Source organism: Mya arenaria, chromosome 17 (genome assembly GCF_026914265.1).
Source record: "Mya arenaria isolate MELC-2E11 chromosome 17, ASM2691426v1".
Lineage (NCBI taxonomy): Eukaryota > Metazoa > Mollusca > Bivalvia > Myida > Myidae > Mya > Mya arenaria.
This window is the reverse complement of record NC_069138.1, coordinates 32,949,603-32,965,514: the sequence shown is the minus strand read 5'-3', so window position 1 is coordinate 32,965,514 and position 15,912 is coordinate 32,949,603. Positions and strand designations below refer to the sequence as shown.

At 34.0% G+C, this 15,912-nt stretch overlaps 1 protein-coding gene across 1 annotated transcript in view; it reads right to left on the bottom strand.

Moving 5' to 3' along the window:
* The window catches only part of LOC128223397 (sushi, von Willebrand factor type A, EGF and pentraxin domain-containing protein 1-like), a 29,444-nt gene extending 15,776 nt beyond the window's left edge, over positions 1–13,668 (bottom strand). The window contains exons 1-8 of the mRNA XM_052932677.1: positions 13,541–13,668; positions 11,141–11,326; positions 7,700–7,876; positions 7,322–7,433; positions 6,880–6,957; positions 6,271–6,355; positions 3,030–3,121; positions 15–254 (exon numbers count right to left, since the gene is read on the bottom strand). Coding sequence (XP_052788637.1) covers positions 15–254; positions 3,030–3,121; positions 6,271–6,355; positions 6,880–6,957; positions 7,322–7,433; positions 7,700–7,819 — 727 coding nt within the window. The 5' untranslated portion in view covers positions 7,820–7,876; positions 11,141–11,326; positions 13,541–13,668. The remainder of the gene's footprint in view (positions 1–14; positions 255–3,029; positions 3,122–6,270; positions 6,356–6,879; positions 6,958–7,321; positions 7,434–7,699; positions 7,877–11,140; positions 11,327–13,540) is intronic.
* Between the last annotated feature and the right edge of the window lie 2,244 nt (positions 13,669–15,912).

Here is a 15,912-nt window from a genome sequence, read left to right as displayed (position 1 = left end):
CGCGCTTTACTCACTTCCAACACACGAAAACGTGTATGCATCAATTTCACCGTACTTCAAAGCTCCGTTCAAATTCTCCACCTCAACGGTACGCGTGTATGTTTCGTCTTCGCCAAGGTAACGGCCATGCTCTAGCTTCATTTCATAGCGCCAGTTACAGCGGATTTTGTAAGTTTCATGATGTTCAAGATCTTCCTCTTCGTTTCGCAAATCCTGAATTCTACTTTTATCAGGTTTCCATGGTTTCACTGTCTCTGGGGAGAAATATAACACAGGTGAGTTATTATAGATATATCTAACCTGTCGCAAAAGGTAACAATGATACAGTACAAACAAGTCTGAATTTTTATTAAAACTCGCTGAAAGGGAGTTAAATAATTCTTACATTAAAAAGGGCAGTGCCATCATTTTAATGTCAGCATCTACGATTTGCTACTAAAACCCTTATAGAATTATGTTTTGTGAACACTCGTAAATTAGTATAAGAAGTAATTATAACGTTGAACGCCATAACCTACAAAGGAAAGACATTTTGGTTCTGAGGTAAGGGGTGAATGTCAAAAGGTCGTGTCCCTAGGAAACACATTCTCTAACGTCTATTCCTTGATCCGCCCCTGGATTATATTTAGCTTGATTCCTTTAACTAGCGTTTTATGTATTACATGTATTTGGATGCCTGTTATGATTTACCTGTATAAACATACAAGTTGTAATGCTTTACCACTCATTTAGATATACCAGTCATTATGCTTACTGTTCTATAAGAATACCGTCCATGTACGTAGCCTTTTCACATATACAGTTCTTGCTGAACCTTTATAATGGTACCAATCTTTATGTTTAAACTGAAACCTTTTACCAGTCCATAAGCCTACCCTGTACAATGATTCAAGTCTTTATTCTACCTTTATATTACTACCTCTCCATATGCTTAGCCTGTACAATGATTCAAGTCTTTATTCTACCTTTATACTACCTCTCCATATGCTTAGCCTGTACAATGATTTAAGTCTTTATTCTTCCTTTATACTACTACCTCTCCATATGCTTAGCCTGTACAATGATTCAAGTCTTTATTCTACCTTTATACTACTACCTATCCATATGCTTAGCCTGTACAATGATTCAAGTCTTTATTCTTCCTTTATACTACTACCTCTCCATATGCTTAGCCTGTACAATGATTCAAGTCTTTATTCTACCTTTATACTACTACCTATCCATATGCTTAGCCTGTACAATGATTCAAGTCTTTATTCTACCTTTATACTACTACCTCTCCATATGCTTAGCCTGTACAATGATTCAAGTCTTTATTCTACCTTTATACTACTACCTATCCATATGCTTAGCCTGTACAATGATTCAAGTCTTTATTCTACCTTTATACTACTACCTATCCATATGCTTAGCCTGTACAATGATTCAAGTCTTTATTCTACCTTTATACTACTACCTATCCATATGCTTAGCCTGTACAATGATTCAAGTCTTTATTCTACCTTTATACTACTACCTATCCATATGCTTAGCCTGTACAATGATTCAAGTCTTTATTCTACCTTTATACTACTACCTATCCATATGCTTAGCCTGTACAATGATTCAAGTCTTTATTCTACCTTTATCTACTACCTATCCATATGCTTAGCCTGTACAATAATAATTATACTATGTTATTAGCATGTATACTAGTATAAATCTTTATACTTAGTCTGTATTCTGATACTAGTCTATATGTTAAAATTGTATAATGATACCAGTCTATATGCATAATCTGTACAAGTGTTAATGCTTTACCTGTAAAGTGTTACTATCTTCATGCTTAACCTGTAGCCTTTTACCAGTCTTTATGCTTAGCCTGTATATAATTATGAGTCAATTCGATTGAGCTAAACAATGATGCCAGTCTATAAGCTACAAACCTGTATGCTGATACAAATCTATATATAAATTTAACCTTTACACTGATAACAGTCTTTATGCCTAACATGTATAATAATACCATTCTATATGTTTAACCTGTACAATGATACCAGTCAATATGCTTAACCTGTAAAATGATGCAAGCCTTAATTCTTAACCTGTATACATGATAGACTTAAGCTTTTTGTTTAATGATACCAGTCTAATTGTTGAACCTGTATATTGATACAAGTCTTTATGAATTACCTGTACATTGCTACCAATATAGTGTTGTGCCGATGATCTATTATAATCGACAATTGATCGGGAAGGCTTACATCGGCGACAATCGATAGTGAAATTTAAACAATCGATTATAGAAACTAGGGACGTAACCGCTACCAACTACCAGTAAATATTTTGTCATGCAAATATGTTTTGTTTCTGGTTAATGCTACTTAATGTTGAAATGTTAAGGTGTTACTATGTTAAGTTATCTAGTCATATTCTTATCAAGTCAGTTAGTCACTACAGTACCTTTTTACACATTTTCTTTGTAATTTAACTGCTAAAGGATTGGTTCTCAACTTCTCGTGTTTGTGGTTTAAAAACTTTTAACCGTTTTCTTCTTACCATGTTAGAATTTAGTTTTCTGAAACAAGTGTTCTTGTAAAACATATAGAATATTAACCTGCGTGTTGTACTTGTTACTGACTTATTATTAAAAAGAAATTGATATCTTTCTTTGCATTTATTTTAAACATGTATACACTACTAAATGTAAGGTAAAATATGTTATCTCATGTTCTGTAATAGTAACTTGTAAACACTAAAAGATAGTTGCGTTCTGAATAAATAATGTAATTCATACAAAAGAAATTGTACAAACACTTTTGTAAGGGAACATTGATGCTTAAATATGATGACCAAAGATAATTAAATAATGACTGAATCGATTAATTATCGATCATTGATCGGTTTCATGAACCGATTATCGATAGTATTTTTCTGTCCGATTCCCAACACTAATATAAAGTTTACCAGTAAAATGTTGCCAGATTTTGAATAACGCCCATCCTAACCAAAGATGTTTGAAAATGTGACTACATCTAGATTGTACTCACTGTAACAACGTAAGATGCTCTCCCATTGAAGACTACCAAGACATTCGACTGTTTCCACTCCACCTTTTCCAACGGTGTAGCCGTCATTGCAACTGCAAGTAGAGTCAGTTTTCTTATATGTATATACAATACAAACAAGACGAATGTTGGCGCAAGAGATCAAAGGTGCGGCTGAATAGGTTTAAATGCGAATGCATATTTTTCATCATAATCAGAATGAAAGTAAACATGAGTCTGAACGTTCCTATAAGTGAATGAAATAAGCGACACTTTAGGAGAAATGTGGAAAATGTTTCATACATATAATGTCGATAGCAGGTGCGTAGTCGCCTTATGTCTGCAATACGCAAAACACAATGTTAGGCAGATACATGCAGTGTTTAAGATAAAATAGGAGTGACTATACATATGCATATCGGAATAGCATACTCGAGTTGTCTGTAATATACCTTATTAAACTACTCTAAACTGGTACAAGCCATGAGGCCCGTTAACATGTTTTCGGCGAACGTTTGCTGTAGGGTTCCCCGTTAGTAATGTAAACGCTGCGTTACAACGGAGATCAGATTCCTGAGCGCACTGCAGGTATGCACGTAGCCCAAATACTTGTACCTTGGCGGATTTTTTTAGATTTTGTTCAAATTGTTTAGTATCAAAAGTGGGAAGTTGTTCCGATCAGGATTCCGGGTTAAAGCATATAGCGTCTATAAAATATCATAAAAACAAGAAATATGACCAGATAATGTTATTTTATATTAGTTTCGTACACAAAAATAAATATACAACTTATAATTATGAGTTTGACGGCTTTTTTTTTCATTTCATTCTGTCTAAACATACCGATATATACATAAAGGGCACCTGCAAGGCTTCAGGGCACAGTTTTAAATCGCTCGGAACATTTCGCCATGGCCGAGTTGTTACGATTGTATAACGAGGTCTATCTCGAAACTTTACGATTGTATCGAGTTGTTCCTTTTCGCATAATTGTTGTCTGTGTAAGTCAACTTTCGTTTTATTGGAAAGATAAACAACTTGTTTTAATGCATTAAATGCTTGTTTAGTGCAAAATAACATTTCACTTACATGGTAAAATATGAATATAACTCTTTATGATCAATTTCAGCCATAAAATACTTCACTTAAAACAATTTTCAATATTTTTAAACACCCCCGTTTTTTGCACATTCCCGTTTAGACGTTAGGGATCGGAAGAATCCCGTATAACACGTCTATTATTTTAGACTAGTATGCGCGTGAATATGTAGCAATTTTCAAGGAGGATGCGTTGAGTTGACAAAAGCCGGCGCAATGAAATCAGAAGAAAAACGTGCACGTACATAACCAAAAAAGGTTATTATTTGAATGATAACATGTTGGGTATACATACATTCGAAGGACATTATGGTTGATAATATTGATACAATAGTTTAAGCCCAGAATTATAGATATTCTAGTTTTCCCAAACAAATCCTCCGGTACAAACTAAAATTATACCAAACATATACACACGTTACTTCGGAAACAATAAGAGTCATTGGTCTAATACATGCATTTCAATTGCATGAAATTAACCTTTCATTTGTACCGGCATGGGAAACCCCAGTTATGTAAATTCCGGGTTTTATGTATTGTACTTTTGTTTTTGTGAACACATTTTACCCTTATGAGTAAATAGAACGGGTATAAAATACTATGCATGAAGATAGAATTATAATATCCAGTTCATTCTTTCGAATGACATTTTCAAAAAAAACAATTAAAATCAATGTTAATTTTTCAAAACTCGCTTTTTTGCTGCTCGCCAAGGGATAATACTGCGTAGGATGTTTAGAAACATAAAATATAATGTAATAGTACCGCGTAACCTTCACCTATTTTTGGGAAAGTTGGTATTTAAAATTTTCAAAAAAAAAATGATAATTAGGGCTATTACAAATGTATAATTTAAGGTTTCATTATCAATTAAGGTGTACATTTCTATAAAACACACTGAACTTCACATTTTATCGTGCAACGTGGAAAATATTGAAAGCATTGTTCTGCAATTTATGAACTGGTCCCTTAGTTGGAATAATCCTTGAGTAATATCAAATATCGACTAAGACAAGGGCGCCGACTAATAATAATAACCACTGGGTCTGACCGGCGAGTAGTCACATTACAGAAAGCAAATAAACTGGTTGAATTTCGGTCAAGTCGTCTGATTTTTATTTCGTTATAAAATATGTTTATATCGGTGGTTTATCTATACTGACATTGAAATGTTTTATTTACAAAGAAGTTTAAGCAAAATTGAAGGAAATGTATTCTTACTAAGTTTTAACTTTCCTTACAGTTTGCAAGTCATCATATACTCATGTCCATTGGACACTTAAAACATGTATCATTTAATCTTAAATTGTAAGACACGGTCCGGAGACCGCATCTTACAATTTAAGGTTAAAAGTCTCATCTCGGTGATAATCATGGTCAAATACACGGTTTCTATGTTGTCTAGATTGTTTAAATCTAATAGGTAGGGAACAATAGATATCCTTTTTCACCAATGCCTATTTGCTATAACATTTGAATTATAATTCAAACAATAAGAAATATTTTGAAAAAATATTGTTAACCTATAAATATTGTTCTCGGTCATCGGATTCGGACAGATTTATTTACCGAAATTTAACCCGGGGAAGTCGTTTAACCCGGAAAAAAACATGGATAGTATTGATGATGCAATTAAATGCTCATATAGCGTCAGATTTAAAATCAAAATGTTTTAAAGATATCTTAATATTGCATTTTATACGATAATCAGTTGCTTTTGTGTGATTGTAATTCATTGAGTATTATTTCTACATTTAAAATAGCCTTTATCGGCTCTTGCTTGACAATTCTTGCATAATAATGTTAGTATATACTTACACAAGATGCATGGTTATGGGACTGAGTCGCATTAAACCCTATTCTTGTGTTAGTACATACGTTCAACCTTAAGCCATTTCTTAATACACTTTAACATTTCAAATTAAAGCGCTTGTAATGCCAAATGGAACGGAAAGTGTGTGGAGATGTCTCAGTTTGTCTCAGAAATTTCAGCTCATAATCTTCTTCTCAAATGTTGTCATTCTTTCTGTATTTAACCATGAATAAAATGCGCAATGTCAATACAATTATGGTTGCATCCTTAAACTAAGGGCGCACCGAACATAATTTTATGAAGTAAGTTACAATTTGTTTATAACTAACTTACTTTACGTGTGCATACGTGTATCTCGCCCTGTCGCCTATGTATTTAATCTCTCCGTTTTCTACGCTCATATCGGGGCATCTCGGCACTGGAATGTCATACAGTTTTACATCAGTTTTTAAGATAAATACAACAATTCAAAACTCTGCGATATGATGCTCGCAAGCGGAACTCAATTTTGTCTTGTTCAGTGTGTGTTTATCACGTGATAAATTACGTTATAAATGCTACGCCTAAAGGCAACATTTTGCTTCGAATGATGACTTAAAACAAAGATAACTTTTTTATTCACCGTTTTAAATGACACAAAGGGCAGCCTATGCGGCTTTAAGAATCTTGCCTTCGTTCTATTACCGGAGTTTGATAAGGTGATTAGTTTCGCCAAAGACTTCGACAAACCTGTTTCCAAAATAATGTCTTGACAGTGTTCCATCAGGCGGCAGTTTTGTGATATGGTTTATCGAAGTGTTTAAAGAAACTAAACTCTTTATCAAACTCCAGTAAAAGACCAAAGGCGTGGCTATGTTAGCGGCGTAGACTGCGCTATGTTTCATTTAAAATTGTGATTAAATAGTTAAGTACCAATTACTTGAAAACTTACATCTTACTTACTATCACAAATTGGCTCTGTGCCACTCCATGACTTGTTTGCCTGACACGTTCTAGCGGATGATCCTTTGAGAACGTACCCTGTTTTTAAAATCAAAGCAACAGGTAAAACAATGAATATGATGTTAGAGAATGGAATTCTCTGCACAAGATCATAGATGTTAAGAGAGTCTTATTATATAGATATGATAGAGTATATATTTGTACCATGTTTGGAACTTTTTCCAATCATTTTATCAATAGATTAAAGTAACTCGTTCATTCTAAAGGGACAGATTTATCAAACAAGATAACTCGATTGAAATATATAACAAACGCTTCTCTCAAAGATAAAATATCTGCCTTATACATTACAAGCTGTAGTGACAGCCCCAGTAGCCAAACACTGGACGATGAGCCTGTTTAAAGGTACACGGTCAAAGCCCGGCATGCTTGTTGCACATACCACTGTTACAGTAATAGCGATTGGTAATTCCAAATGTGTTTTTTCTCCTGTCGGTAGGTCTCTTGAACAACCCGGCCGTTGGCCAGGTACGATTCATCTGGACACCGCACAGCTGAAAAAAACGCAATTATATTCAAAATTCAAGATATAAGTTACAAAATGCGATAAACAAAACTCAATAGACACTACATGTGCATTACAAAAATGTTTATTCAACATACTAGATCCTGGGTGATGGAAAGCACAACAGATTATAGGTGTGCATATTTTAATATGTTTTAAAAGAAAAGAAAAAATACACTGAAGAGAAAATACACACCCAAAACGCCTTTTAGAAAAAATAAACATCATTAAATACGCATAAATAAGTCGCCATACGTTTGCATGTAGGAGGATCTTTGGGGCTCCATTCCATATCCGTTCTGCACAACAGCTGCGCGACACCAACCATCTCGTATCCGGTGTTGCACGTGAACTTCGCAAACGTTCCCACCTCATAGTTAAAGTCCATCCGTTGTCCGTTGTCCGGCGTATTCAATGCCGGACATGATTTTACTGCAGACATGATAATGATACTAATACAAAGAAAACTACTAACAAAGACATCCCAAACAACCTAAAACAAAATAAGCCCTGATTTAAAGGTAACAGTGTTATGTATTAACCTTTGTATTAAAAGTTTAGCAATCCAAAACAAAAAAGACCAGGGTTGATATTCAATATTCAACTTAAATGAAAAGTATTCCGATTAGCTATATCGTTATTAGATCAAAGTTAAGACATATATTGAATACCAGCCCTGGTGTAAAGGTCACAGTGTTATGTTTTAGCCTTTGTTCTAAAGTGTACTTGTAAACTCTCAAGGTAATGTAATTGAATAATAGCGCAAACCACCATCTCAGGTTTTGCTGTACGTCCTTGTCAAAAGTTCTTGTCTGAGAGTCAAAGCACAGAGACTGTCTAACGTCAGGTGTTCACTTCCTTGCTGTGTGTGGCAGAAACTGTGTTTAACATTTAAAAAAAAACGCCTTAAATTTTATATCAACTTTTATTCATTCTTTTAGTTTTTCAGGTGACGATGAGCCATTTACCTTAATATTATTAATCATGTATAAGAACATTTGTACGTTTTCCTTATATGACTTTCTTGAATATCTAGTAAACGGGTCCCCTATTCTCGAAAGTTTGTAAGCTTAACAAGCTTCAGTAACTAATTTCAATTAGTCAAAAAACGTACTTTAATTGAATTTTTATAAACGAAAAAGGGTTTATTGTGATAATCATCACGACAATTCCTATCTAAAGTATCCAAAATATTAAGGAAACAATTATTGTGCATATTATTGTAAAACAAACATAGTGAGCTTAGCTTAATTCTGATATAAGAGACTTAAAATTTTTCGAGAAACAGGAGCCGGAACATTAAAGTAATATATTTAAGTAAGTTAAGTAATTGAAGGCTTGTGAAATATATCCATTTAACCATTTAAGAGAACGCCCCCGAAATGTCAAACTTAACAAAACAATCATAAAATGTTAAATAGTAATGAAATCAGCAGTTCATTTCAGCTTATGCTTAGGTTTACCGCATATAATGTTCTTGTTGTCTATTGTTATCACAATTTATAAAAATCATCTTTGATATGCTGGCTATTTTTCGCAAACTGATACCACAAGTAATTACTACTACACTAAAGTGCAGACAAATTTATTTCCAAAGAAGTATAAATGTAGTATTTAAATGGTATACTCTGAAACCCCATGTTAAAGCTTTGCTTTGTTCCATCGAACGTGCACATAAACAAATTAGTTCACCTTTACATTAAATACACCGCATTTTAGAGACGAAGTTCGCTATCCATTTTTATAAACAAATATTCTTTTCATGTACTTCTTTTGTGAATTTTTGCAATTATCAGTGTTTTCTTATCCCTTTAATTTTGCTGTTTGAAACCTAACATAAAACAAATGACATCAAATTTCATTTGAAAAATTCATGGCGAGAAATTTAAATTTTAAGTAAACATTATGCACCAGTCAATCGTAACAACGGCTTCCCCTGGTCTGGGGGTATACCGGGATAGCTGAGGTAATGGACCGTGTTTTTATCTTCCAGGTGGCCCACAGTGCCGGGTGAATGTGGTGATTTGTCTTCGCGCCAAAAATAGCGGGGATTGGGCCGACATAGGGTACCTTGGATGCGAGGGGGTGGGGCGGCATTTGGCGGAGATTTTACCAGCAGTTCGTCACCGCAGGGCGGTGATTTTACCCTGGCCTGCCTGGACCGAAAGTCAAATTTCACTCTATTCCCCGGACCTGGGCTGGTGCATTATGATAAAGTAATTCTAGTTATTTGCTACTATTCATGTTTTATTTTCAATTTCAGAGAATGCCAGTTTGGTAAGGTAACGATTTCTTCTATTTAACCCCAAAACGACAAAAGCAAAAACCGCACTTTGTTAACACTGCCAGTCATTTCAAAAAATAAAGTCACTGGCCTTTCCGAAAATGTATATAACTCAAGTAATATAGAGTGATCTTAAAGCACGTTTGATGGTTTAACACAAGGCTTAAAACCTTCTCACTTTCATAGCCTCGCACTGAAGTGTTCTTGAGTGGCGATAAGAGCTACTTTAAGCACTTAACAAATTGTTGTTTTTTTCTCGTGAGAACGCAGTTGACGAGTTAGGACATTTGGCAACTAGTACTTATGATATGTTTTATACAGATACTAAATATATATAAACTTAAACAAATATTTGGTGTTTCCGATATTTGTATTGTCAATCGTTTTACTCAATCAGCAAGTTAGATATGGTTTGAAATTATCTTTAACAGATTTGACATCCGATCATGCAATAATAATTCTCCCTTGTCTGTCAGCCCTGAAGAACTAATCCACAACAAATGGAATGGATGAAGTAGGTTTTGATAACAGATACTTCAATGGAAACTACAGGGACTATGGGGAAAACGTTCCGTTTGATGATAGGTAGTCCTTGTACCGTAGAACAGAATCTTGGTTACCGTAAAACAGGATCTTGGTTGCCGTAAAACAGGTTCTTAGTTGCCGTAAAACAGAATCTTCGTTGCCGTAAAACAGGTTCTTAGTTGCCGTAAAACGGAATCTTGATTGCCGTAAAACAGGATCTTGGTTGCCGAAAAACAGGTTCTTAGTTGCCGTAAAACAGAATCTTGGTTGCCGTAAAACAGGACCTTGGTTACGATTAAGGGGACCCGGATAGTCCCTGTATGCTTCAGTGTATTGTCAACAATACATAAAAGCAATAAAACTCGAGAGAGCAAATAATCTATTGTTTTAAACAAAGTTATTTTAGGACTGATTGCAAATGTTTCTGTAAGCTTCAGTTCGTCATATATGTACGTCATACAACTGTACCTACAGGAAAAAGCTAATATGTAAATAATAACCGTGACCAAGGATAAACCAAAACGCAACATATACGAGACAATGAAAGTCATTCCGGCATTCAACCATATCCCACGTTTCGTCAGAGAACGTTTCCAACACCAACATACCGGTATTGAACATCGTCCCTTTCCCTGTCCGAACACGTTAGAAATGGTAACAAAACCCTCACCAATACACGAGTATAGCATTCTGTGTTAAAATACCTAACAGAAAACATAACTTATCAATCCGAATTGAATACTGTATCATTTCTCGTCTGAAACACTTTAAGAGCATAACACACTCACATATATTCACCATATATTCGTCCAAACACACTTTCGGGGCACAAAAGAAATCGTCCAATCATCTGTCAGGACACATTCAAAGCATCAAACAAAACTCACCTATACACCGGAATTGTACCTCGCCCCATTCTCCGTCAGAACAATTTCGGGACCAGCTTGTTAAATCCACAAGGTAATGCTTGACGTCACATCTGTACTGGATCGTTGCGCCCGATTTAAAGCTGGTGATGTCCCTAAACTCGGGCTCTGGAAGAGCGCCCTGTACATCTGGAGGTCGACCACACTCTGCAATGAAGTTAATAGTTTTTGTCTATTTTGAAACTCTAGGAGATATTTCAAATGTTATATTTCTTGTTTAACATTCAAGATTATAGAATTTATGCGAGAACACAAGATTTTTCTTTAATTTCAGTGTATTAAATAGGTACGGGTTTCTCAGCCGACGTAGCCTAAAGGTAGGTACCAAAGAAATCAGTTGAGAAAAAAATGCTTTTTACAAAAACTCGTCAAGATTATTCTTCCACAGCGACGTAGGCTTTGAAAACAGTAGAATATCATAAAACAGTTTTTTAAGAACATTATGAGACAAACACCATTTATTGAAACCACTTGTTTGGTAGAAGGCGAAATTTGTGAAAACTAGAAGCGGATATGATTTTGTATCAGACGTATTTTGAATACTTTAATTTTATTTAAAAATAACTGAAATAAATTTTAAAGTATCGCTATACGAAATAATAAAAGAGTTTAATGACGATACCTAAATGAAGATTTCCGGTAATGTATCCGTACATACTTACTTTTTTTTTATTTAATAACTGTATGATATCGGAATTGCAGAAACAAATACAATTAAAGTTTAAACAATATTTTGGCTTTAGTGGGGTACAAACTTACGCTGAAAATATCAAGAAAAAATACAAAACCGCCATCTTGACAACTAAGCCTAAATGGCTTATACAACAATGGATATTTTGAACATTTAACAATACATTGATAATATCACGTGATATTAATTTATTTCGTAATAGAAAGTGCATATTACAAAACATGAGCGAGTCCCTTTAAGCATTTGGTTTATTCTTGATGTAAACTCGATTTTCGGAAAATGTAAACACCTAATTCAGTGTCAGACGGTATCATACAATTTGTATCTGAAGGCGCACAGACAAATACAACAAATATTTATATAAAAAATGTGATATTTCATGGCGTGGGATTTTCACATATGAACTATATTGGTGAAAAAAATAACAATGTGTTAATCAGGGGCGTAGCTAGGACTTAAAAACTTGAAGGCCCGATGGATTTATGTGAATTTGGGGATAAGCCTCCCCCTCTCCAACCCAAAGTTTCTTTCTACATACGAAGGAAAATGGTGATATTTGGAAGCATTTCAGGAGAAAAACAAAAGGCACAATAACATTCATTTTATATGCAAATTACACAGGCTTAATGATATATGCAATTAATAAAATAAAATCAAACAATGCACCATGCACGTAGTTTAAATAAGCAACAAACTTGCAATGGTTATAATTAAACAAAATTTTTAGTTTTTCCAAGTGTTTGAGTAGCTATTAGTTTTTATTGCATTTTGGGGTTATTTAATTTTGTCATTTTAAACAGTTGTAGGCCCGACCTACAAGGCCTGTATGTAGCTACGCCACTGTTAATCAAACTAAGACTTATACTATACACTTCAAGTGAAGCGTCGGTAGCGTGATTAGGAGTTTAAATTAGAGTATTTATGAACTACCTTTCAATTTGTAAAAGAGAATATGAACTAAAACGTATAACTAAACAGTTTCCATTTAAGAGTTATTAAATATGACGGTGATATTTTCTCGGAGTATCTCGTTATATAATTATGTACAACGTAAACACAATTTAATAGAAGAGAACATCGTTGTATAGTCATCATTCAAGTATAGTTATGGAATATGGAAAAAGTTTATCTATGGCAAGATTGTGAACAATTGTAGAAATAAAAAAGCCGTACGTGATAGCTGATTGGAAATATAATGGACATTCGGAGGGTTAGTAGTTATATCAGTAGTGATACAATTAAAACTTTAATAATCACACTGATATGCATGCTTCTTCTACTAATTGCCGGGAACAAGCGTTTACATGTGTGCAACAGTTCGTTTGTTATTACAATTATTAATTATTATTATTCTCATTATTGTTGTACATGTGCTATAAGTTTAAAAATACAGTGTCGTACATTGATTGGATATCATTGCAGCAACTATAGTACTACAGCTTACTATAAAGTATTGCAATCAGAACAGTTTACATGCTTAAACATTTCGATATATAAACCAGAGCCATACTATTTATGAAAACAAATAAATTAAAACAATTGCCTTTCACTAAAACCTTATGCGCATATGTTATTAACATTGTTTACAACGTAGGGTAATTTAGATATCTTCAATAAATATTTCAGTATGCTAAATGTGAAACATCACGACGGCGTGCAAAAACTCATACCTGTTTCTGCGTCTGTTGTAGAATCGCCCCAGTAAAACCAGACACAGAACTAGCACAGCCAACATTGCCACAGATAACTAATCTGCTCACAGAAATGCAAGCTGTTTACCGACCTCGTGTTTAAGTAGGGCTTTTTTTTAGGCTAAGCCTTTTTTATGTTGAAGTAGTACGATAAACGCTCTTCTGGACTGCGGATAATTCTAATATTGAACTGTTTTTATGATTTTATTTGTATTTAATACCAGGGGTTGTGTTCAATATTCAACTAAGGTTAATCTTATGGTCATACATCATTCACTTCAGTCAATCTATAGGTCAGTTATTTATAGCAAACAGTCCGATTAGCTACATCGTTCTTACATCCAATTATATCCAATATTATATACCAGTCCAGTAAAATGATGAGTTGTAATCGGAGTTTGAAAAAAATGCCTATTGTGCAAATGTTCTTGTTAATGTAGCGAATTTCACGTGCCACAATAGAGATTTAACGATTTTGAGCTTGCATATTCAAACTTTCTGTCAATATGGCGAAATACATGTGCCACTATAGTAAATTGAATAAATTTGAGCTTGAATAAACAAACTTCCTGTTGAAATAAGTATATGTCTGCTGCCGTTTTTGTTTCATGTATTGGAGGCAAACTATATCATATTTATGAAGAATCTTTAACTGATATTATTGCCTCGTGTTATAAGGACGAAGAAGCCATCTTATTCTCTTATCGTACGATAACCTTTTTTGTATGATTATTAATGAGTAGTATACAATGGTATTAAAATATATCTCTTCCATACCTATGAGATTCATTGGCCGGTTTAGGCAGAGATCATCTGATTTTGCAAGTAATATTGTAAATTGTTTTTTTTACGCTCTCTTATAGAGAGTTAATATCTTTTATTCTTATTTCTGGTTTAGTTAAGAAGGTTGGGCGACAAATAAATTATACAAGAATAAATCCTCTATCTTAAATTAACAGCATGCAAATATGCAAAATAAACTTTCCAACTTTCAAAAAGACAATTATTTGCTGCAAATGATGCAGTTAAATGTAATATTATATAATATATAACATATATCCAAAATATAAAAAATGATAAAAAAGTTTTAAAAAAACAGAACACACACGCACGCACGCACGCACGCACGCACGCACACACACACACACACACACGCACGCATGAATTCTAGCCCGTACGGATACACGCACTCTTACTCGTGAAAGAATTAAGATTTATTTTACAATGAAATTAAATACAGTATTATATAAAATATGTGGGTCACCTGTTGCTGGTGTTTGTATGTTCCCAAGAATACTTGAACTTTAAAATTGATAGTTATCACACTATACTTAAAAAAATTGTACAACATATTGGTTGTTGTATTGTTGTTGTTGTTGTCGTTTGATGTAAGACATATTTATTTTAATAAAATCTAACTTTGGCTCCTTAAACGAATGTATAATTACCTAGATAGTTAGCAAATACATGTGTAATTAGCTGCTTCTTCTATTGTATGTATTGTATGTATAAATATTTTGTTTACCATTTTGCGTAATATTGTAGCACTAATATCATGTATTAAATCACCAACTGGTTGAAATAAAGATATTGTTTGTACTTATTTGTGATATTCTTGTTCTAACTGTTGTTACTGAGATCATGACAACAATATATCTAGCACACAACGGGCAAGGTCCCCTAAATGTACAAAAAACACCAAATTTTATATGAATGGCCTTAAGTTGGAGTTGGTACATATATATTTTTTTTTTCATAAGGGTCTGCATCCGGCTGCTGTGATTAATTTGACCGAAAATTCAACAATGCTTAATGAGGCCCGGCCGCGAGATGGTTACTTGATTATGTCAAATGCTATATACATAACATAACACATTGTATTTTTTCGTGTAATTTTACGTTTTATTACAGGTATAAAAAATCTGTTTAGCCGTTTGATAATATATCCACAGATGTATCGTTGAATTTGATTTCAGTTTTAATATATATAAGGTTACAACATCGTTTTTGTAGAATCGAACTTTTGACCGGCAATTACGATTCTTATCAGAGTATGCGTAAGGCTCCAGTCATTGTATTGTTAATTTGTCGAAACAAACAAAATATTGTATGGCCTTTTTTATACTTTATTTACGCACTGATTTTGGTTAGCCAAACGCACGCTCGACCTTGGCCTCAATTTCAAGTTCTGCTTCTTGGAAAAAAACGATCTGCCGACGAGATAAGTAGCAACACTTGTAAACAACTAACACAACTGGTTTAATATCAACCAATCAAATTGATGGGAAATCCCCACCAAATTTCCCCCCAGAGCCTGGCTGCATAACGGTCTACAAGAAAACAAGTGTCCA